General features: G+C 47.2%; 1 protein-coding gene across 1 annotated transcript in view; it reads left to right on the top strand.

Moving 5' to 3' along the window:
- Positions 1-16,866, top strand: part of LOC119406492 (uncharacterized) — a 26,996-nt gene extending 10,130 nt beyond the window's left edge. The window contains exons 4-7 of the mRNA XM_037673234.2: positions 9,680-9,773; positions 10,012-10,188; positions 11,927-15,620; positions 16,725-16,866. Of these exons, the coding sequence (XP_037529162.2) occupies positions 9,680-9,773; positions 10,012-10,188; positions 11,927-15,620; positions 16,725-16,866 (4,107 nt within the window). The remainder of the gene's footprint in view (positions 1-9,679; positions 9,774-10,011; positions 10,189-11,926; positions 15,621-16,724) is intronic.
- The last annotated feature ends 7,648 nt before the right edge of the window (positions 16,867-24,514 follow it).

Genomic DNA, 24,514 nt, shown 5'->3' with positions numbered 1-24,514 from the left:
CAGTAAATCTTATTCGACAGCGAATTTCGGTTAGTACAGCACACACAAACATAACCACACGTTGTATGTGTTTATGTCGAACTGCAGCCCAAGAATTGGTAGTCTATTTCCTGATATGAAACAATAATATGTCAACATTTCTCCTGGATCTTGGGGTTTGTGCAACAGATCGATGATATAAATTTCTTCAACTCTGTGTCCTCTGTATGATCTGTGTATTCCAATTCTGTTACGACACAACAATAGGCTGTGTTTACTTCAATGGAATGAAGTACCGCATGCGTGATAGCTAGCAGAAGCATAAATTAGGGCTCACCATTCCGAGTCCACCATAGTTGAGTCCAATTGGTCCATACGGATACACAAGTGGCTTGTTCATTATGGCTGCCGGTATAATAACATTGTCGAAGAAATCGGTGAAACCAGCGTTGAAAACATCCGACTCGTCATACACCGGAACCGCCCGGTAAGTCCAAATATAGTGAGTGGAGAGGGAGAGACTCTTTATCCATGTGGGGAAAAGACGGTCCCTTGGTGCATCCGGGTAAGGCTCTGCGGTAGGCGTTCAACAAAACAATCGTAAAACAAACACCATCATTTGCAATGCACACATTTTTCGCGTGAACACTTTTTGCTGTTTTCTAGAAATAGAACATCGCAACCAGAAAACTAAGAAGTTGAGACCATAAAGATGGACTGAATATAGTCCAACATTCGCTAGTTACGGCACATATGATGTGGAGTGGATTTCGAGAGGCCGGAGTGCGATTCAGATAATAAAACAACAATAATCGTTGGGGTTTACCGTCCCAAAATTAAGATATGATTACGAGGGACGCCGTAGTGGAGGGCTCCAGAAATTTTGACCACCTGGGCTTCTTTAACGTGCACCCAAATCTAAGTACACGGACCTCCACCCTTTTAGCCTCCATAGAAAATGAGGCCGCCGCGGCCGGGATTTGTTCCCGCAACGTTCGGGTCAGCAGTCGAGTACCATAACCACTACACCACAGTGGCGGGTAGATTATAAAACAATAATGCTTATGTTACGTCACACACAATTTAGGGAAACAACACGATGGTTTCAAGAATTTCTAACGAATCGCTTTCACGTCGTTAACTGAATGATATTATAACCAGTCCAACTCTGAACAAGTCGGGTGTCCCTGAAGTTTCAGTAAGAGGCACTCTTTCATTGTTGAAGAATATATGTGACATAAAATTAAATACAATTAAAAGGCAGGAGACAGGGGAAGATCGAAGCTTAAGATTAAAATTCGTAAAGAGGGGTTGCGCTGACTGTTCGAAACGTCGGCTCCAGCACAACTCCTGCTTATGATTTTTCATCATAAAAATAAATTGTAATTCAACAGTTCCACATTTTGCCGATGATTTCGTTATTTTTCAGAAAAAATAAAATAGCAAGCCTCTGCAATCTGGCTTTGATGAGCAGAGAGAAGAGTGCAGCTCATGGCTGATGCGAATAAAAAAGAAACAAGTACTTTTCGTTTACTTCTGTCTTAAAGTCACAACATAATACGTACATACTACGTACATACTAACGATAGCATAGTAGACTCCGTCACATCGGTTAATACCACGGAGTCTCCAAGAGGGATAGTTTAACAGCAACTGACTATAGAATATACTACAAATTAAGAGCAAATAAAATTTGTATCTCCCCGACAGGGACTCTAGGCTTCAAGCATGCAATTTCGTGGTACGTTTCTCCCTGGAATATGTATCCATGATTTCGCCTGCCCACCAGATCACCCTTACTAATCTACTTGAAGCAGTTCAGACTAAAGCAGTCCGTCATCTTACTCGTGATTTGCAAACCAAATCGTCTTTGAAACGAAAAGTTGATAGGGCGATACTCGCAATGCGCTAGACATTTTCTAGGTTATCTTTTTCTCTGATTACGCTTTCACCGTTAACTACTACAGCTACCACAAGGAATTGTTTAATCATTTAACATGAACGTTAGTCGTCGAGATGGAGATGTACCACCAATCGTCAAAGTGGGTACATCCACGTTAAACGGTGCTATAGCTGCCAGACATCAATATACATTGTGCCAACTCTCTTATATCAATGTACAGTAAACATTCTGTTACTTCTGTACGGGCACGCTGTACTTTCGTGTTATTCCGATTCCTATGAGGAAGGGATCGACCATGTTTTTTTTTCACATTCTGCAAGTATGTTACAGCAACACATAATTCGCCCGGTCGCATATTTTACCGCCATCTCATACTTGAAATCGCATCTATCATAATTACAAGGCCAACGCTCTCTTCGTCAGGACTGTATTGTACAAGATTTCGCCTTTACCTTTGTTAATAAAAGAATCGAATGGCTCACCCTGCAGAACTGCCAAAATGCACACGTTTCTTTGTTTTATTCTGCATTGCTAACATATCTGGAACCTTGTCACTACCGGCTGAAATTTTGCTATACACTTCGCTTAATCATATTCGTTACTTTTCCCCGTTGATTGTGCACCTCTGTAATAATATATGCGTTGTCCCTATATTTCACAGCTTGCTGTAACAAAGCGCTGTGTCAAACACCTGCAATGATCTTTTTGTTCTGCGTTCTTTTCTATTCTATGTAATGCCGCTGGTGGGCCCATAGTGTATTTAAATAAAAAAAAATAGGTGTCCTCAATTGGCTCAGCATTTAGTACCGTATTTATAACGTGTAGGAAATATATTTTTGTGATTGTTTATTATGTCCCTCATATGATTTTGAAAACAATCCACGTACATTCAGAAGCACATGCGTCCAAAACAAGATGGTTTTTAGTGGCCATAGTAGTGCGGATTCGATTGCTTACAGCTAGAGAGCCAACCCATTCTCATGTTCCTTTACTGTTTAGCGCCGAAGGGTTTTCGTTTATAATGGGCGCGAGACCTACCACTCGAAAAGGTGGCGCCACCGTCAGTGTGACGCGCTTGGCAGAATCAACGGCAGCGTGGTCTACTTTGGGAGCACCAACGCGCGCTGAAAACTAAATTTTGGAATACCACGTGCGCTGTAATTCTGATCAAATGGGGAGGTTTCCACGCTTCCGCTGTGCGCTTAACAACACTTGAGAGCACTGCAATATACAGTCGCTGTCTTTAAAGATGTATGTTGTGGCAGGCCAGTATACTCGGTGCCGCAGTGCAGGACGTACGCAACGGAGCCCGTTGTGAGCTTTCACACGTGTCGTAAGGATAAAGAGCTGCGTGAAACTTGGATTTTGAACCTTAGAAAAGTTAAACAGCCATCGGCTCTAACACGCGCGTGAAGCCAGCATTTCGGCGAGGAAGATTTCTGCTTCTGCGTGGGGCTGCGATGTTCGGTGAGTATCAGAAAGCGCTCGCTCAGATGCTCGCCGTGCGCGCTGGTTGCCGAATGAAGCGGCAAGCCTGCCCATGTGTTGCCCACCTCAATTTACACCTCAAAATAAGGTTGATTCACTTCCATATTCAAGTTGGCCCAATCCAACCTTATTTGTTTGCTGCGAAGCCGTACGCGTTCGTGTCAGAAAGCTGCCACACCTTATGCGTTATAGGCACATTTTTGCCACTTAATTTGCTGGAGAACTCGTCAAAGAATGCGTAGTATCAAACATTTACATAGCGGTAACTACATCTTGTTTTTATGACGGTTTGCAGCTGCTTGCTGCAATGATTTCTCGGTTTTTCACTGCGCTTCCTAGCTCATGCGGGTCCTTCTGTACTGCCGTTGTTGGCAGAACTAGCCCAGCGAACGTTGTGTTATATTTAATCGCCTTCGCGTTGCACGTTTTCACAAGTTTTGCCTCGTAGAACGGTTCACAATAGCGGTCGCCAAGCCTACACTCTTAAGCTTTGTTCTGTGCTCGTTTTATTGCTATGGATACTGACAAGTTCACTTAAATGAAAAGGGAGTGGTAGGAATCGTGCTGAAAAGAAGGTACGGCATATGCCCATGTTTTTCGTAGCCCCAGCCAACGAATGTGCCAGATGAAAAAATAAAAGCTGCGGAAAATTGCTCGCTGAGGAGACCGATAAACGTTTAGTGCGGCGCCACTCGAGTAATATAACGAAAATGAAGCGTTCAAGAAATTAGGTAAACTATGAAATGAATCTTGCTGAGGACGCTCACAAGTTGCCGTTGATAAAAAAAATATTCAGAAAAGTTTCTAAAAATATTACTTAAAAAAAACTTTGATAACGGTTACTTGTGCACACAGTATACATAAATGCCGATATATGCTGCGGCCGCATGAATGCTCAACTTAGGCTTTATTCTGGTATGTCCCAGTTATTACACACATGCCACCATAAGCATGCATGTCATGTAGTCTGCCCTCAGGGATTGCCTGCCTTTTACGAAACCAGCGTGTTTGGCCTGCTTGGACATGCCTCCCCAGGCGATCCTTACAGATATACATGCGATATCTGTAAGGATCGCCTGGGGAGACATGTCCAAGCAGGCCGCTTTGACGAGGTCCAATTTGCCAATAGTTCGTCTTGAGGTACAGGGGTAGTCAAAAGTTCCCAGGCCGCAACGCCCGGCCGAGGAGCAGCAGCTCGCTGCTATCGGGGCGCTGTTATCGCAATCACGACTTGGCGCACCCTGGCGTCGAGCGTGTGCGTGGAGGGGCCTGTGCCTCCCTCGCCCTTTCTTGCTGGCGTTCATAAGAACTCGAGGAATAAACATCGTGTGTCATGTTCCCTCACTGTCCGCTCTTCGATATTTTACTACTGTGCAGCGTGTAGCAAGGCGGCAGTCTTCCGGAAAACTGACGCATCATGCTTGCGGCCGTAGTTTTCGGCTTCCAGGAGAACAATATCGTGCGTTTAACTTTCCATTGGCACTGCGATGGCTCTTTCAGCCGTCTGCGCAGGCCAATTCGCAATTTGCTGCAGGCGAACATGACCGGAGCCCGAAATGTATTGAGAAGCGCTTGTGTTGGGGCTAGTTGGAACATCTTAGTGAAATAAGCAGCGCTGCACAGTAGTATACAATTCGAAGAGCGAACAGTGAAGAAACATGACGCACCATGTATATTCCTTGATTCCTTATGAACGAGAGCAAGAAAGGGAGAGGGAGGCACAGGCCCCTACACGCACACGCTCGACGCCAGCGTGCGCCAAGGCGTGATTGCCATAACAGCGCCCCGATAGCAGCGAGCTGCTGCTCCTTGGCCGGGCGTTGCGGCCTGGGAACTTTTGACCAACACTGTACATCTAAAAAAAGAAACTTGCGTTACAGAGTCGATCCAAGGTGTCGTCTATCCGTGGGAGCGGATATAAGTCCTTCTTCGAGATTCGATATCCCTGCCACCACAGAAGCCCCATCTACCTATCACAGACACGTGCATTGCTCCGTTAACGTCTGGACGGAGTAAAGTCGCTGTAACGGGAAAAGTACCGCGACCGTGCAGCCCGTCACCCAGGGTCGTAGCCAGGGGAGGTGGTTGAACCCCCCTCCCCCCAAAAGTTTTAGATTTTGCACGTGCATATATACACGCACACATACAAACGCACGCACGAACATACAAAAAGAATGGTTGAACACCCCCCCCCCCCCCCCCCCCTCGCGAGAAGAATTTCTGCCTACGCTTCTGCCGTCACCATATTTAATAATGCATTTTTTACGGATTTCGTGGGCCTTTGCAGCCCCGAATGAAGCATAACTTTGTTCTCTAACTGATTCGGATAGAAATAGCCGCAGTTTTCACTTCTCTACGCGCGAATGTCCCAAGTACTTACGCGATGAAAGAAATTCGAACTACGCAGAACTTGTTCCGCTGTCGGCGTTTGTGTTGAAGCGCTTGTAACCTATCTGTTAATAAAACCACACTAGAGATGCACATGAGGCAATCAAGGATGATTCTGACTTAAGTGACAGCGCGATGACAAGAAATACGAGCAGCAGAGCACGTGGGGACCGCGCTGTTCACACTTTTTTTGATCGCCTCGGTACATGCTAGAAAACGTGATGTGCAGGCGTACGGAAAGATATATAACTAGCTTTCAACAATATTTAAATAGAAGTACATGCAGCTGTACAACACATGCGCAGTGACGAATCTGAGATTTATGTTACGCCAATTTCGCCACAGCCGCACGCACACCGATGATTATTGGAGCTGCATTTCGGTTCGGAATTTTCTTGAGCAGCTCCTAACTATTTATCCTTAAGGCAAATCTCTAGAAACACTTACTACATCAGCGTAGCATTTTCGTGAAGCTAATAAAGGAGGACCAACGCCTACATATTGAACAACACAGACGCGTCTTGTAATTCAAGAAATGACGTCGCCATTCGCTTTCAGGAGTTTTAGGAACCGGTACGCACACATATCTCGTTACAGTAAAACCTCGGTGATACGATCACGGCTCGTATGAATTTCGGGGTGATACGAATTTTTCTATGGTCCCGACCAAGGCACATTAGCCTGCAATGTATTGGAGTACGCCTGTTGCGAACCGATTTGCACCCCGCAACGTTTGATACAAACGTATGGTAGCGCACAGGTACGAACCACTCAACAGGTGCTGCCCGCGCTGTCACGGAAGACGCGGCAGTCACGCGGGGGCGCGGGCATGCGCGCTGGGCGACCATCAACAGTGCGTCGTTGCCTCCGACATAGTGCGCGCGAATCTTGGAGGCCTTTATGCGCCTTCGCGTTTAGATTACAGATGACGTTGACGTCGCGCTTTTTTTTCCCAACGCGTTGACGCGTGCTCCTGTGCTCGAGGCAGCAGCGTCATTGTATACTGTGTTAACACGTGCCTGCCACGTCGATGCAAGCCATGTCCCCGCAATCAGACATTCTATGATACAAGACTGAAACTTGGGCTGCGGGTCCGTCATGAACTGCCATGAAACGTGGACGAAGATCCCAAGAGACAAAGCGGACGGTCTTGGCGAAGGAGCTTGGCCTCTCTATCGCGTGCGAAGCGCTTCTTAAGTCACTTTCGCCGCAGTACTTTGGTGTCATGCAGAAAAGCGTAGAAAGATTAGGAAGGGGCTACTAGCGGTCACGGGGCACAACACATCTGGTTCAATAATTACACACGCGCGTGCACCCTATATTTACGAGTGCAAGTATGATCGTTGACGTCTAAAAACTTTACTGGCACTCATTCATAGCTGCTAATGACGTCGCTGCGGCCCTGAGAAACTAAATCAAAACGTATGCCACCTTTCTTTTGTCGCACACTAATTTTCCATGTTTTCTGGTGATACGAATTTTGGATGATACGAATATTTTTGGTAACCCCGCGAGATTCGTATCACCGAGGTTTTACTGTATATAGAAAAATTATGTGCCGCGACGTTCACGAATAATTCGCAACTCGGTGCATGCTGCGCTGCAAAAGTATAAATACGAGCAACAACCTCATGCGCGTCAAAAACCCAACGATCAAAAGTGAGCCTAATGGTAACCGATTGCAGTGGAAATGAAGCAGTCAGTTTCCGTGACGCTCTGATCGTTATCTCTGAGCCAAGAAACGTCAATTTTACGCCAACCGTAATCAGAGCTGCCCGGCAATCTTATCGTGCATTAACCTTCTCCATCAACCACGCAATAATATCGGGGCGACGTAGACATTCCCTGAAACATCTGCAAATACACAATGAAACACTTATCTCACAAAGCCGGGTCTCATTCGTAAGAACACAATTTCTCCTGCCGTATCCTGTGAGCTTGGAATACCAAAGCGCGTTCTGCCCGCTTGTAGCCGGTTGCTTCATTCAAATGCGCAGCACCCAGGCATCCTTCGATTTCTTTATAGGCTTGTTAACGATCAAGTGCCAGATTGATGCCGTAGAGTTCGTGTAGGCTTTTCTAAAGCTACAAAAACAATTACGCTCCAAAGCACCATGCGTCGGCGGCCGGGAGAAACACGTGAGGAGAGTGAGCAGGGCCATTTATGGCGCGAAGTGACCACGTGTCCACGGAAAGCGAATCGCCAGTGTGCTAGGGGGGGCGAAGCGGGGAGCGTGCGGCGGCGAAGAGAAAAGGAACGCGGTACCCTTCCCGTTCCATTGACGTGAAGGTGGAGGGTCCTGTAGCGCTAACTATTGCCGCAGTGCGTAGTCGCTTAACTTGGCGCATGGCCTCCGAGATTCTGTGCCGGCAGGTTTTTTCGAGAAAAAGCTGCCGGCGCGCTATCTCGGAGGCCATGGTAGGCGACCTCAACCGGCGCCAATGCACCGACAACCGAAGACCAGAACATCCGGAACATAGAAAGGCAGCTCATGTTCGAGGCGCAACCTCGGCACGGGCAGTTGCGTTCGAAACGTTGCCATCGCTGGTCATGTTCGAACCACGCCCTCCGCTGTGACCCCGAGGTTCCCTACATATATATGTCAATTCGTGTGTGTATGCGTGTTTAGAGTACCGACACCTCGATGGGCTGGTTAGCTTTGTCGTGCACACCCGTACCATCAAATAAGATTCGTCGCTTAGACATTGCAAATGAAAAAAAATTGGGCACTGACAAATATGCCGCTTTAGCTGTATACCGTTCAAGCTCGTACATGTTGAATAATACTTACTGTAGACCTCTTCGACAAACTTGGGATTCAGTCGTCGTCCTGTGCTTCCCACAAATACGGTCACATTGATCAGCCTGTTTAAGGCTCGATATCGAACATCGGCGCGGATCCAGCTTGAGGAGCTCAGGGCCTTCTCGTAGGCACTGCGGATTCTGGAGGCCATGCGCTTCGTCTGGTATACAACGCGCGGTGTAACTACTGTCCAATAAAAAGGGAAATATCTAGGTTACTACACTAGTATGAGCATCATGCATTATAGATTGGAGCATTTTTGGAAAATACTTAATTCATAAACTATAAAGCAAGCCAGAGCAGTTAAAATAAAAGTGATATCAGTGCGATGCTATTCACCCCCGGTGTTCTGAGCAGCGTTTCCTAAGGTTTGTAGCCGCTATATGGTGGCTGTGGCAGCATTCACGAGATGCACACCTGTCAAACGTCTGCATCATAATCTCTAGGAGCCGAAAACTCGGTACAAATAGCACCCAGCATACAGAGGTGCCTTGGCGGTCATCGATTTACCTATTAAGGTGAAAGCCTTAGATGACTCATCAAACGCGACGATACACCGTCGGTGTCCCGCGTCGACGGCGTGAACACAAGTGATGCAAGAAATTATCCCTGCCGGTGGCAAGTCGTTTTTTCGCCCACTTTACTTTCTTCACATTTACATCATAATTACTACAAATGTCATCCTCTATACCTTTCTTGGCTTTCTTCTCTGTTATGGCGCATTCACACTTAAGAATTGAAGAGAAAACGAAAACGCCAGATCGGCCGGAAAACCGTGTTCGCTCGCGTCGAAAACGTTCACATTTGCTCTGCCTCTCCTGCATGCCGCAACCGCCTTCGCCAATTAGAGAATTCATCCTGTTTTACCCGTTTCTTGAGCATTTAATTTTCTACCGAATTCAAGTTATGCATGCAAAACACAGAAAAGAAATAGCTTTCACCTTTTCAAACCATTGTTTCTGGAGATAAACTAGCGGAAACTACATAAGCGGAAACGCCGGCGGCGGCGGCGGATTGTCCCGGCTGTGCAAGAGCGAGATATGCTGGGGCACGCCGACTCGCTGCTGCTGCACCTTCTTCGACTTCAAATCTTCTCCGCAATCTTAATCCAAACCAGCTTCTCGAGGCACGCGTCCTTGCCGAGGCTGTGAGCTTTGTCATGCTGCACGGCGAGGCTGTGAGCTTTGTCATGCTGTATGGGCAGTTTGCAAGTGCTCCGATGCGAGCCACCGCCGACGCCTTGACCGCGATGTTGACTTTGCGGCCGGTTGTTTACGTCAGGTGATTGAAGCTAGCGCAGCCAATGTACGGTCTTCTCCTCAGTGGTCGTCGACTGTAATTGCAAAGTGATCAGCTGCGCTACCATCCGCACTTCTAGCGCCAGCGTTGCAGAGCAGGTTGCCATTGCTCTTGCGTTGACGGACGGTGTGCATGACACAATTTATTCAGACTCCAAGGCCGCTATCAAGGCCTTTCAGATGGGCATGGTGGCTCCCCAGGTCCTACAGATCATTCACAAAGTCAAAGACCTCAAAAATCACTCATTGGTCTGGTTTCCTGCGCACCTTGGAACCATTGAGGGTGCCTCGCTCAATCCCAACGAGGAGGCGCACTCGGCTGCACGAGGTTTGACTGACCGTGTACCGGGTAACGCGTCATCTCCTGGGCGACCCGAGCCTCTCTGCTCGTACAACGAGATATGCAAGCATCACTATCTCTCAAGAAGAGTGTTGCCTCTACCACACTCCTCGCTATGCAGGGCCCAAGCTGTAACTCTCAGACTGCTACAAACAAGCACTTACCGGAGCCCTGCGGCACTGCACACAATGTACCCTGAACGGTTCCCAAGCCCGGACTGCCCGCTGTGTGGTGGTTATGCGGACTTCGAGCATGTCCTGTGGGGCTGCGCCTCTGCCGGTCCCCCTTTCACCCAAGCGGAAATGAAGAGGCTCATTAAGGCCCAGGACCAGACCTCTCAAATCCTGGCCGTCCAGAGGGCCCGCGCGAGGGCCGTCAGGTTTAACCTGATGGTCCCCGAGTGGGCCTAGCCAGGTGACGTTGAGTTTACTCGCGTCTATTGTGGACTGAATAAAGTTGTTTCACTCACTCACCCACTCGGACTAATTTTAACACGAAAGTGTTTTATGCCGGGGTCCACCAAGACTTCACTGACGTATTTCCGTCACGGATATGACGTTCTTAAAATGTACACGAACATAATACAAAGAAAGAAACCAGAAGAAAAAGTTCCACAAACATGCAAAATTTGGGAATCGAACCCACGACCTCTCGGTCCGCGACGATAGATCGCCGAGCGTTTAACCCATTGCGCCACAAACGCATTTGCAGAGAGCTACACAGACGCGCGTTATATATCTAACACTCCTCCGTGTACCCGCGCTCTTGCTCGGGGCGGTGCCGCCGCCTACGAGCAGAAAAGAGAAGTACTGCATTATGACACTAACGCGCACCGACAGTGAACGCTTCGGTGGTCTCAGCACTACGACGCCTCGATGCCAGCATTCGAAGGGACGCTGGCATCAAGAAGCACTACCAACGCCACCTAGGTGGCGTTCGCCGTACTCAGCACAGCGGAGCGTGGCCTCCGCAATTAACTCTGAAAATGTTTCTGAAGTTGATCGCGGAGGCTGCAATTACGACGCGCTGTACGCGCTGATTTGACTCGGTGACGATTCAGTTACGTGCTTTGTCTTGCGCGTTGTATTAGTGCGTCAGTTACGTGCTTCGTCTTTCGCGTTGTGCTAGCGTGTGCAGCGTAGTGCAGCTTCCATATGCACCGACGGTGTTTCTCCGCTGTCTACTGATACGACTGTGATGGCACCGACTACGAAAGCTGCGGCATTAAGCGCCGTCGAAAGACAACGACGTCGGCGAGCTAACGTCGCGCAAGTGAGTTTAGTGCAGCGATGGACACGCCAGGGGGGAGCGGGAGGCCTTCGCGCGTTCACGGCTCAAGCTGAGAACTCTGCCTCTCGCTTTCCAGAAGTTGACCGCATCGCGACCCAACTGGCTGCCATACACACACCGAACCAAGACCGAAATGATCGTACCTTCGCCGAAGCGACCCGCCAGCGGGACGCCGCTCGACAATACGACGCAGGATGCCCAGCACACCCACAGGATGCTCCACGACCCGCAAATCATGCACCCTTCGCTGCAGCGGACCGCGAGTTCACCAAACGATTCAGTGACAACCCGTTCGGTTTCGCCTGCACAGTTTGCGAACGCCTGTGGTTCACGTGTGATTTGCGCGATGCTCCGCCGCGTGCAATGCAGTGTCTCCGGACAATGTATCCCGGTCGCGAGTCTTTCCAAGACTTCCGCTTATGTGCCAACTGTCGAGGATTCTTGTGCAATGGTAAGGTGCCCCTGATGTCGACTTGCAACGGCTTTAATTACCCGGAGTACCCAACCCATCTACCTCCCCTCGATTGCATCTCCGAGCGGCTCATATCGCCCAGATTGCCGTTTATGCAGATCAGACGTTTGCGAAACGCCGTTGGTAACTTCGGGGTCGTGGGCCAGGTCGTCAACGTTCCGGTTGACGTCAACACCATGGTGACCTCACTACCGAGGCACTTGCACGACGACCACGCCATTAATGTGCACATAAAGCGCCATGTGATACACAAGTCGTCATACTTGACCGGGATCGTGAAGAAACGCACCGTGAAGGCTTGGCTACAATACCTCCACACAACGCCTCTCTACAAGCAATACAATGTCGTTATCGACCAAAATTTCTTGAACGAGACTGATGAGGTTATAAACGGCCATGCCACGGATGATATGATTGAAAGCTGCGAGCGTGACGCTTCCGACTACGACATGATGCTCGCCCAACAGCACACCATGTTGTGGAACGAGGACAAGTATCTCAGCTTGTGCCCCGGAGCCAATCAAGTGCCTTTAAGTCTCCTCTTTGACGAACATGCTGAAGAACTTTCGTTTCCCGCGATATACCTCGGCCAACCAAGAACATTCACAGTGGACCGTGTGACTGCTTTCATGATGGCATCCAGTGAAATCAGGCGAAAAGATCGCCGTGGAGCCACGCCCCAGCATATCTTGTACATGGCTATGAAAGTGCTGCGCATTCGCATACGAGACGGAATGCAAGTCACCTTCCGAAGCACACGTGACACAGCCGGTATCACAAAGCGCATGATTGAGGACATTGACTTCATCGAGACGTGCGTGAACAACAGTCTCTCATTCCTCAGGACGATCCCCAACTCGCTATCCTACTGGTCAGCTAGAAAAAAGGATGTTTTCTCCATGATGAGACAGCTAGGTAAACCGACTGTTTTCCTGACACTCAGCTCCTCAGAGTTTCGCTGGCCCGATCTGCTTCACCTACTGTACCGCCTGCGAAATGATGGAGCGCCCTTTCACGGAGACCCTCTGAACGACATGACAGCCTTGCAACGAACGGAGCTGGTGAACCAAGACCCTGTGACATGCGTGCTGTATTTCAACAAGCTCGTGGATGTCTTCCTCGCCATTCTGAAGCACCGCAGCGCCTCTCCGTTTGGAGATTACAGGGTTCTGGACTTCTTCAAACGAATCGAATTCCAGCACAGGGGAAGTGCACATGCCCACATTCTCCTGTGGCTGGACAATGATCCCCATGAAGAAGTCAGCGAGCACATGCCGAACACATGCCATCTGATCGACTCGCTTGTGAGCTTGGAACACAAAGACATCCTTCCGAGACCGGACGATCAACACCACTCGCATACGTTCACCTGCTATAAGAAGACTGCATCAAAGTGTCGCTTTGGCGCCCCTTTCTGGCCAATGACACACACACGTGTGTTGCTCCCCATGAGCACTGACGATGAGCGCCGCAAGCTTTACCAGGACATCTTTCACAATATGCATGACCATCTCGAGACAAGAAGTTATGACAGTCTCGAAGCATTTTTAGCAGCACACGACATGGATGAAACTCGATACCTCGATGTCATCCGGGCTGGCATCAAGCGTCCTATGGTATTCTTGAAAAGGCGCATCGATCAGATTTGGGTGAGCCCTTTCAATCCCTACATTGGTACCAAGCTCCGTTCTAACATGGATCTGCAGTACATCCTAGAGGAGTACTCGTGCGCAACATATGTCCTTGATTACATAAACAAGACGAATCGCGGTGTAAGCGACCTTCACCGCAAACTCATTCAGCTGCGTGAACAGTATCCCGATGCTGACTACACCGATACGTTGAAGAAACTGGGAATGGACGTTCTCAATAGTGTGGAAATGAGCAGCCAGGAGGCAGCTTGGTACCTTCTTCGGCTTGCCATGTCCAAGTCTAGTCGCGATATTGTCTTCATTCCTACCTGCTGGTACGATGAGCGGCAGCGTGTCAAGAAGACACGCGCGCAGCTGCGCACCCTCGATGATGAAGACACGAACGTTTGGAAGGAGACTTGCATCGAAAAGTATGAACGCAGACCGCCTCACCTTGAAGATGTGACATTATCTCAGTTCTCGGCCCACTACTACAACAAGAGGGACGGCAGCTACGCTAGAAGAAGTGTGCCTCGCATCATAAGGTACATTGGTTACGATCCTGCAAAACAAAGAGACTACCAAAGAGAGATTGTGCTGCTGAACCACCCGTTCCGAAGTGAGGTAGCCGATATCCTCGATTGTGACAAGTTTGCCACCATCTATAATGACAACAAAGTGCTCCTCCATGAACGCATGCAGGAATTCTGCTCCAACCTAGACATTCAAAAAACGCTCCAGATCTGCGAGGCGCTGCACGCCGCAGAGCCATACGAGGCGCACGAGACGTCCGCTCTTCATGCCGGCGCTGTGATTGCAAAACGAAACGCTGCAGAAGCCGAACTGGAACAACATGAACTTCGCACAAAAATGATGCGACCTAATAACGATGACATTTGCGAGGCTGCAAAAACAAAGCTTTCTGCAGTCGTGAAGAAGCGCGACAACGTGATGTCTGCCGAAGAGTTCCGGTATAAATTTAGGATGGTGAACCGCGGCCAATATAAGCTGCTTCTGCACTGTATGCACTGCCTCATTCCCTATGGAGAGGGGCATTCGCTACCCCCGCTACAGATCTTCCTTACCGGACCGGCAGGCAGTGGAAAGACCTTTGTCATGCGCCTCATGATGGACATTGTCAACAGGCTGTGCACCTCTGATGACAACACCAATGCGTACATTGCCTGTGCGTCAACCGGCAAGGCTGCAACAGCCATCGATGGCACCACCATACACTCTGCATTTAGGATCGTGCAAGCTAGGCGTCATGGACCTGGGATGAACGTCGATACCGTAAGCATGTATAGAAGCGGCATGCGGGATGTAGTGGCTGTGTTTGTGGATGAGGTGAGCATGATCGGCGCTGACATTCTCACTGAAGTAAACCGCCGTCTACAGCAGATATGCTTTCGATTCGACGTCCCATTCGGGGGCCTTCACATGATACTTTGTGGTGACCTGCGCCAGCTGCCACCCGTTCGTGCCAGGCCTATCTACAAGAGGGACACCAAGAGCTTGGCTGGTGCCGAGACGATATGGCAAATGCTCAATTTCTACCCTTTGACTGAAGTCATGCGTCAGAGTGATGTCGCCTTCTCAACAGTTTTGACGAAGATTGGTGACGGTGACCGCCTCACGCAAGAAGAGACAGATTTCATCGAAAGCCGCTTCGTCACTAAGTCAGAGGCAGAACAATGCTGCCCGGATGCCATTCGCCTCTTCCTGAAGAACTGCGATGTTACAGCATACAACAACATGGTCCTTAGTCGAAACTCCGACGTGTTTACCTCTGTAGCCAAAGACGTTATGATCGGCTACAAGGACGCCAATCAGGAGGCATCTATGAGATCTAAGATTCACAAGATGACTGTTGCAGAAACAGCTGGGCTGGCATATAAAGTATCCCTTGTTCCGGAAAAGAAGTACATGATAACTGCGAACATTGATGTTGCAGACGGTCTCACGAATGGCTCCATGTGCACTCTTAAGCACATTGAACTTCAAGAGGACGGCCTCCTCCACAGAGTGTGGGTTCAAGGAGATTCACATAAGATTGGCATCGCTGCTCGATCAAAGGGGCTAGCTTATGCCACCTCGGTTGGCATTAACACCGACTGGATTCCCATTCACCTTCGGACGGCCACAATTCAGTTGAGCAACCCCACTTTGAAATGCCGGCGAACCCAGGTTCCACTGGTCGAAGGAGCGGCTGTCACTATACATAAGCCGCAGGGTGGCACGTATACTAATGTCGTATACAATTACGAAAAATCGCATGACCAACAGTTAGTGTATGTCGCTCTGTCGAGAGCTTCTACGGTACAAGGACTGTTCATCACTAATGACACCGATGATTTCAAGTTCTACCATGCAAAAGGTCGACACAATCCAGATCTGAAAAACGAATTCTTACGTCTCCAAAACCACAAACTCACAACAATCACGGATGAGATGGTGGCATTACTCAATGACCACACCAGCAGCACAGCGTTTTCGCTACTCAGCCTCAATGTGGGTAACTTGAAAGCACACTCGCAAGACCTTCTCGTCGATCCGGTAACTCTATCAGTAGACTTTCTCCTTCTCAGTGAAACTTGGATAGATGCTGCAGACACTCCAATTGTCGACGGCTTCGACTGCGTGTCTGCGGACAAACGTCCTAACCGTCAGGCAGCAGGTGTGGCACTATTCAGGCGTAATGGTGCCCACGTTGATTGCTACAAACACAGCATCCTACGGGACAGCGCTGCAACGAACGCTCCGATTGTTGCCGACATCTGTGCAGGCGAGGCCAACATAAACGGCACGAGTGTCCTCTTGTTCGCTGTCTATATATCTCCAAGCATGACACAACAGCGGATCAAGAACTACCTGGATGCGAAGCTTCTGTGTTACGTTCCGTCAGCAGCCGAAGTCGCGCGCAGTGAAGCAAGTAGCTATCGCGTTGCCCCTATGGTAGTAGCAGGTGACTTTAATGTAGACATTTCAAAGCCAAGTGGCCATTGGCTGATCGAATACATGGACAATGTACTGGACCTTCAGCTTGTGACCAACGAAAAGCTTTACACAACACGTTCAAGGACATGTATTGACGCCATTTTTGCGCGTCATTTACCATCCGCTGTGTCCAGGTGTTACGTAAACTACTTTAGTTACCACAAAGGGTTGCTCATGGTCATCGACGTTGGTAGTCGTGATGGAGGAGACGTGCCACCAGGCGTCAACGTGGGTGCATCAACGCCTAAGGGCGCTTTAGCCACAAAACACCAATAGACATTATATATCAACGTGAAATAAACATTACACTACTTCTGTGAAGACACGTTTCACTTTCGTGTTCTATACCGATTCCTATATAAGAGGGATCAACCACATTTTTTTTCGCGTATGGCTCACCGCGTTGTTTTCCGACCACTTAGGCGGCGAAGCGAGTGAATTTCCGGTGAGTTTTCCCGCTTTCTGCCCCTTCGAGGCCAAGTGTGAACGCGCCGTCACTTCTAATTTATGTTGTGTCTACCAAAAAAATCATCACGTAATGACGCCACCATATGAAGTCATCACGACGTGACCAATAAAGACAAGTTGTGACGTCATTATGACGTCACAAAACGTAACTTCGCACTCTGAAGTCATCACATGGGAGCCAGCTCTTTCCCCGCCTCGTTCCTTCGTGTTTTGTTCGTTTCTACGCAACCCAACAACGGATGACATTGTGACTTTTTCAAAGGTGGGCCGATCACGGAGGCAGTGCAAAAGCAGGTGAGGTGCAGAAAGGTTCGAATGCGTTCGATCCTGCTGGAGGTGGTGGAAAACCAGGTTAGATGCAGAAAGCTTCCGGAGGTGAGCGGGGGAGGATCGAAAGATCCATTCAGAACAAAAAAAAAATAGAAGATGGCTTTGGCCTTCGAGTAGTCTTGCGCGAATGCATAAGGGGCCCTGCGAACTGTTCTCTTAATCTGCGTCTAATTTATCGTTACGAGGCGAGTATCTCGATCTTTCTCGTTCACCAGTAATCGGCGTGACCGCGAGAGGGAGGCGCTGCCTCTATGCTACTTCATATTGGTGAACTCCATCCTGGTCATCCCAAGCGCCGATAAAGAGCTCTCCAATTACGGGCTGCTCCGAGCACCGACTTAACCGAGCACTGAAGCCATCCGTTCTACTACGCGCTACCTCGTCGGTTTAGCACCACCCCAGCAGTGCGAATGGCACCATGTGTAGTGCGATTCGCCTGTTCCTCAGTAGGTAATCAATTATCCGCCGTGGCTGCTGCGACGCAGACCACCACCTTAAGGCTGCAACAACTTTATCCAGCGGGCGTCAGGCGCCCTCCGCCACGGGAATCATCAAAGTTTGTTCACGTACGTTCACGTATCAAAGCGCTCAAGAAAAGCGATAATTTCCAGCAATAATCCGGCTACCTTGGTGCACTCAAATGGCGGACGGCACTGAAACGGGTCGGTTTTCTGTGCTTCAAGTGTATCGTGAACTCTGCATACTCAGGCGTACAGCCATGGTCAGACGACAAATTCAGGAGGTAAACGTGACGTTAACATGGAAAAGCCGGAAATATTTAAAGCTAATATGCTTTACTTTGAAAGAACATGGGAGCATGTTCAAGAACTTCTTGTTCGCAGTTGACGTCAACGCCATTATCCAAAGATATTCTTAATCATTTGATCAACCCGATCGAAATTCCGGTATTGATCGGCTCATTCTAAGGCACTTGTAACATAAAAGCGCCTATGTGGGTGCCATGCAGAGAACAAAGTAAAGTTTACTTACTCTCTTTGAAGTAAGGGCTGATGACCGCGAGACCCATGGTTCTTTTTATGTGCTCATAGCAAGCAATGGTAGCAGTCTTGCCATTAAGCAGCGATTCCGGCTCAGTTTTATGTAAGAGTTGCCTATAGAAGCTCCAGGCGACGAGGTATCGTAGGCCATTGGCACCCACAGCCTGGTTCTTGAGCATTTTCATGAGGATACTCGTACTGGCTGGTAAATGTATAATTGTGTCCGAGCCAGTATAGGTGGCTTTCGTGTACTTGGAGAAATAATCAGCCATTTGACCTGGTGACAACAGTAAACAAGCGCATGACGATAAATTAGTATTCATCCACAGTTGGTGCACAGATTTAGAAGGCAGTTGGCATTTCCGTCTCAATGGTACGTCCACACACGCCTTCACACACGAGCGCGCGCTCTGGGCTAACGTAATATCCGAGACGGTCGGTGACCCCATATACTGTGCTTCGATCATTTGGTGGGTGTCCCCTAATTTCTGAAGTTGTACCCAATGATACCGAATAATGTGGCCCAAATGACCGCTAGTAGAGTTCAACTGGTAGAGCATAGGGCACGTTATCGGAAGGTTGTAGGTTTCGTCCCTACCAGCGAAAAGTTGTCTTTTTTAAATTTCTTTGCGTTCACGCCAAGCCTCCGGCACTATATAGTTAAACATTACAAATAATATATCTTACGCTTCCCCTGGCTTCACTATTGGTTTAATTAGGTTGTACTAGTTTTGGAAGAAGCCTGTGGTTGTTGCATTATACCCAGCGTTTAAAGATTACGTAGATATCGTTTTTGCATAACGTAAATTTTTGTAGATTAGAGAAAGTAATCGTACCCCAGACAAGTTGGCAATGGTTAACATGTGAATACAAAAGATAATTCTAAACTAACATTTTAAGTTTTGTAGAGAGAATGTATCTGAGCCAACCGACTATTCAAGTTATTCTAGCTAGTTTTGTTACTACTAAATTTGCGTAAGATTCCCAAGGCACGTGCGCACTAAATACAACGCCAAGGCACTTAAAGTGGTCAACAATATCAACTGGAAGGGAATTGAAAATGATGTCTGCATGAGGAAAGATAGGCTTATTCTTGGCTCGAAATATAACCGCGTTTGTTTCATTTTCGTTAATCTTCATTGAATTGAATGATGACCACTATTGCAGTTGAACTAATGTGTCATTACAATTAGAGATAAGGCAGTCACTTTTATCGCCAGATAAAAATATGGTTGCGTCGTCTGCATACATGAAAAACATGACATTAATATAATGTTTACGATTTCACTTGTGTAAAGGTTAAATAGCAAAGGCCGCAAAATGTTGGCCTGTGGAACACCACAAAGCAGTGGCAGAACCTGCGATCGCGAGTTATTTGAACTCGTCAACGATGGCGCAAGTATGACGGCAGTAAATTTAACCAGCAACCACGTATGCCATAGATGTCTAACTTACTTAACACGACCTCATGATTCACCAAGTCAAAATCCTTGGAAATGTCAATAAATAAACAACTTACTACTTTCTTGCTGTAAAATTTCAATAAAATATATTCTTTCTGGTGTGAAGCAAAGCTGATTCTGTTGACCTGTTCTTCCGGAACCCGAATTGATGTGTTGTCAATATGTTGGAGCTTTCGAGAAAATTAGAGACTTTGAAAAAATAAGTAATGTGAATACAGGGCGGTAATTGCCTAATTCATTTCGATTCCTCTTTTTAAAGAGCACAGCTACATGGCTATTCGCGTTTATATTGGAAATGATGATATTGTTAAGCAGGTAATAATTATGTATGCAAGAACTGGTGCGATTATGTGTTGAACAACTCTCACAGGTTTTCGTTGGATTTCGTCTACATCTCTGCTGCTGCTGTTTCTTTTAATTTGTGATTGTTGAAATCACTTCCTGCACTGTGACTGGCTGCAGATATAACGTTTTATCATTGCTCAAGTTCATATATCAACATGCCTCTGTGGAACTACCTAAGGTACTCATATTTGTGAAAAAATATTGAAAGCATCAGTGAATTTAATCCTTCAATCATGCCTCTTCCTCCAATTGTAAGTTTGTATATGATGTTACGTTTATTACCACAATGCAGCAGCACTTCTAATTTGTCCCAAAGCAGCTCGCTTGGCGCGTTTTTCACATCTATGAAAGACGAGAAGTACTCTTTTCGTGCGATGCGTCGGTTCTTTGTTAGTTTGTATAGACAGTTTCTTTTAAATTGCTTTGGTCATCAAGATTGCGAGTCTTAAGAAATTATTTATAGAGCCTGTCCTTTGTTTTCATTTGTTGGTAGCGCTCGTACGTTACCCATGGTTTTCTCATTTTTCTATTTCTCTTGCGTATTTCAACAGGAAAGTGAACTCGGCAAACACTTTTAAATATATCTACAATGCATTGTATGCATGGTCAGCATCATTTAAATTGAGGCTCCTGGCCCAGTCAGCCTGGAGCAGCTCCTTTCTAAATGCGTTAAGAGCCGCATCAGTCATTGGCTGGCAGAAGCTTTCCACAGGCGGGCTTTTTTGAGGTATACTGGCATTATTCAGACAGAAAAACACAGGAACGTCGTCACTAATGGACCATAACAAGGCACCGGCTTTTGTCTGTGATAATGAAAAATTTGTTAATAATATATCTAACACTGACTGACATTCAGTTGTTATTCTTGTCGGGTCGAGAATATCATTTTCTAACCCACACGACAGTAGAACATTTCGAAAATTGGTTCTATCTGGAGTATTCACTCCCATATCAATGTTATAATCACGTGCAGCAATCAGCATGGACCTGTTTTCTACAACATACGAAAGAAAGCGTTCATAAAATTCTAAGAACGTGGGGATATGTCCACATGGCGTCCGATAACATAATCAGTAGAGCACGTTATCTGCAAATAATGTCAGCACCTCGTAATTGGGTGACATCATAGTGAATCCATCTATTAGTTCGCAGTCCATTTGTTCTTGATTTAGTGTAGCAAAACCACACCCGCGACCAAAAGACCGGTTGATATAATCTGTGTTATACTAGGGCTCCATGTTTTCGGAGTTTATTTTTCTTGAAATTCGGAGAGCGTTTTCTCGAGTTTATTTTTTTTTTGGCAGAAATCCGGCGTTTATGGGAGTTTGTTTCTCGTAAGTCCCCAATTTTCGAAATTCGGCGTTTAATTTTGCATTATTCTCAATACTCCTAAATCAAATGATATCTGAACACGAAAACATCTGAACAAACGAAGCCTATTTTAGTTGTTTGGAAAGTTTGAACACGCAAACACATATACGCACAAGCACAAATACTTGAATACGAAACACTTACGTTTGTGCGTATTATAACTTTAAAGCTTGTTGTAATAGACACAAGCATAATTTATTGTTTTCAAGAAAACCCTAGACGCCTAAGCACCACCAGAATGAAGAAGCACATGAAAAGAGTGGGGTGCTTAAAGGGGTACTGACACAAAATTTCGCGGCCGAGATAGCCTGCTGGATCGATTCCCGTGTACGTGTGTGTACCATCTGCAAAATATCAACAGCGAATAAAGCTTGTTAGGTATTTTATATGAATTTTGAAGTTCGCGAGCGCGATCCAGCATTATAGGCCGCACCTAGTGCATTGACACCCTCGGAGGTGACCCGAGGTGACCCCCCTACTTCCCCTACGTAAACGTTTCAGCCGGCAGCCGGTACAAGTTATGATGACGTCGTAGCCGCCATTTCTGTTTTGACGCGCTTCCCGACGAATCGCTCCTCGCCAGCGGGTCAAACCTGAAGTGATTCGCCACGTCGAAAATTCCTTCCATCCCCGCCGCAAGAAAATCGTCGCCATCAGACGACAATGAGCCCGGCGACGACAGACTGCGCGGAAATGCGTCGCTGTTCTGTGTGCTCACGTGACCGAGCGTTTCACTCGCTAGGTGGTGATAGTTGCACCCGGCGGCTTGTCGTTTTTGGAGCTCTGTCAAATCGAAACTGAGGCTGTGTCGGTAATGAGGAGCTTGTAATTCATTATCTGTCGCGCGCTGCAGCAAACGATGTGCCGTGTTATGACTAACAGGCCCCCAGCAACACATTGCAGCAAAAAAACGCGGGGCGAAAATTTTTGTGTCAGGACTCCTTTAAGCGTCGTGGTTTTTGTCGAAGTTTTGTACCAACTAGAAAGCGTTCTGCTAAGATGTTTACGAGGCTGCTGTCACTGATGGAAGCGTGCTCCTTTTGATTGATGATTGTCAGCCTTGAAAGGGAGCAGAACTGCTACGTCGCCTAAGGCCGTTCCAGCCTTCTGGAGAGCGGTTTGCATCACCGTGCTAGCTGTTACACCGTTACACTAACTCCTTGCTAGTCTATCATGAAGCCCCTACGTCTAGCAAGCTCGTCGTCATAGTAGGTTGCAGGCACCCCCACTGATCGCCGGGGTGATAGATCTGAGGTGGTCTTTCATCGAAGAGCTTATCGTCGCAATGTCTATCGTACTGACCTCACGTAGGTATTTCCGATATTGTTGACCTCCACCTGGCATAACGCCGGATATTTGCGTTGAAAGAGGCTGCCAAGTGGTCACTCAGCCTGTTGCAGCGGAATGCCACCATGACAAAGTGCGTGGCAAAACTGGTGCGTAAGGCAAAATTGATATCGGCCAAACCGGCCGATGTATCAATGACCGCTTAGAACATGCCTTTTTGATAAAGAACAGAACATGTTCATCATGGCCGTTAAAATTGGAGTTTATCGGATAAATCCGAATTGTAAAACACTTTGCCGGTGCGTGTTTATTGAATTTTTTTCGAATTTACCCGAAAACACGGCACCCTAGTTAAAGCCTCTCATTCTTAAGACGTCACACTCATTTGTGCTCCATGTTTCACTGAACATAACCGAAAAATGATAACGAAATTGACTGCAAGATTCGTCTAGAAGAAATATTTTGTTCGGAATGGATCTGGCATTGCGTTTAAATGCACACACTTAAGTCCATGTGTTCTAATAACACATGCCAGGCCGGTGAAGTCATCTGGCGAGTAGAACTCATGCTCATTCATCTTTACAATCTTTCGTTAAGATAACGCTAGCCAGGCACATTATCTGCGCTCAAGGCGATGAAGATCCTCACGGCGCTTGACGTGAATTGCATTCCCCCCATCAGATCTTCTAAAAACTTTTTCATGCGTATACCATGCATATTTAAACTCAGATGCTCTGGCCCAGCTTTTTGTTGCTCCCTGTTGTGACGAGTCAGGTCCTCCTGGGTGAACATGTGAGGATGACTGTCTTTTAGCTGTTTTTTTTTGTTTAGCCATGAATCCATCATCGCGTGCTTTGTGAAGCGCACAATTATTCCTGGTATTTTATCTTTCTGTGCATGCAGCCTGTGAACTGAAGCAATGTCTTGATCTACCAAGCGAGGCGTTTCCAGCATGTCTGCAACTTGATTTTTTATAACTTTGTGCAAGTTTTCACCGGGTACAAAACACATTCTATGAATTTCCAAATCAAGTTGTCTGTCTCGAAACTCGAGCTCGTTTACTTCTAGCCGAAGCTGAGCATGGACTGAGTGGCTCTCATCATCCCTTTTTTTCATTTGCTGCAGCTGTTTTCTGAGCATTTTAATTTTATTCTCTGCCTACCAATTTTTTTTGTTCCTCAAATCTTAGACGTGCTCAACAGACTGTTCCCCAGTTTCCACTCGAGCCACGAGAGGTGGCAAGCTTTCTAGTTTCTGGTTTATAGATACAAGAACGGCTCCTATATCTGAGTCTATTTTGGTTTCATCACCACAGCTATCACTCTGTACCGAACTCCGGTAGTTTTGGCATCGGCATGCTTTCTTTGCAGTTTCGGACTTTCCTTTGAATAACGTCTCTGCTATCCCCTCGCACTTTTGAAAATGATACTCGTGCGTACATTGAGAACAAATTACACGACTTTCATTTTGATGAAGTACCTCATCACAAGTAGAGCAGACATGGCACACTGATTGAACCAGACTAAAAGGTCACAATGAACTGAGCCACGCGGTAATAAATACAAAATTTCTGGCAGCGACAGCAGCAGCACAGGCACCGTTACATTAGCTAGGAAATGCAGGACAAAAAATTTATGCGCACAATTGTGATAGCAATGTAAG

Source organism: Rhipicephalus sanguineus, chromosome 10, assembly GCF_013339695.2.
Source record: "Rhipicephalus sanguineus isolate Rsan-2018 chromosome 10, BIME_Rsan_1.4, whole genome shotgun sequence".
NCBI classification, from domain to species: Eukaryota; Metazoa; Arthropoda; class Arachnida; order Ixodida; family Ixodidae; genus Rhipicephalus; species Rhipicephalus sanguineus.
The sequence above is the reverse complement of the archived record's forward strand: the minus strand, read 5'-3'. Positions and strand labels throughout refer to the sequence as shown.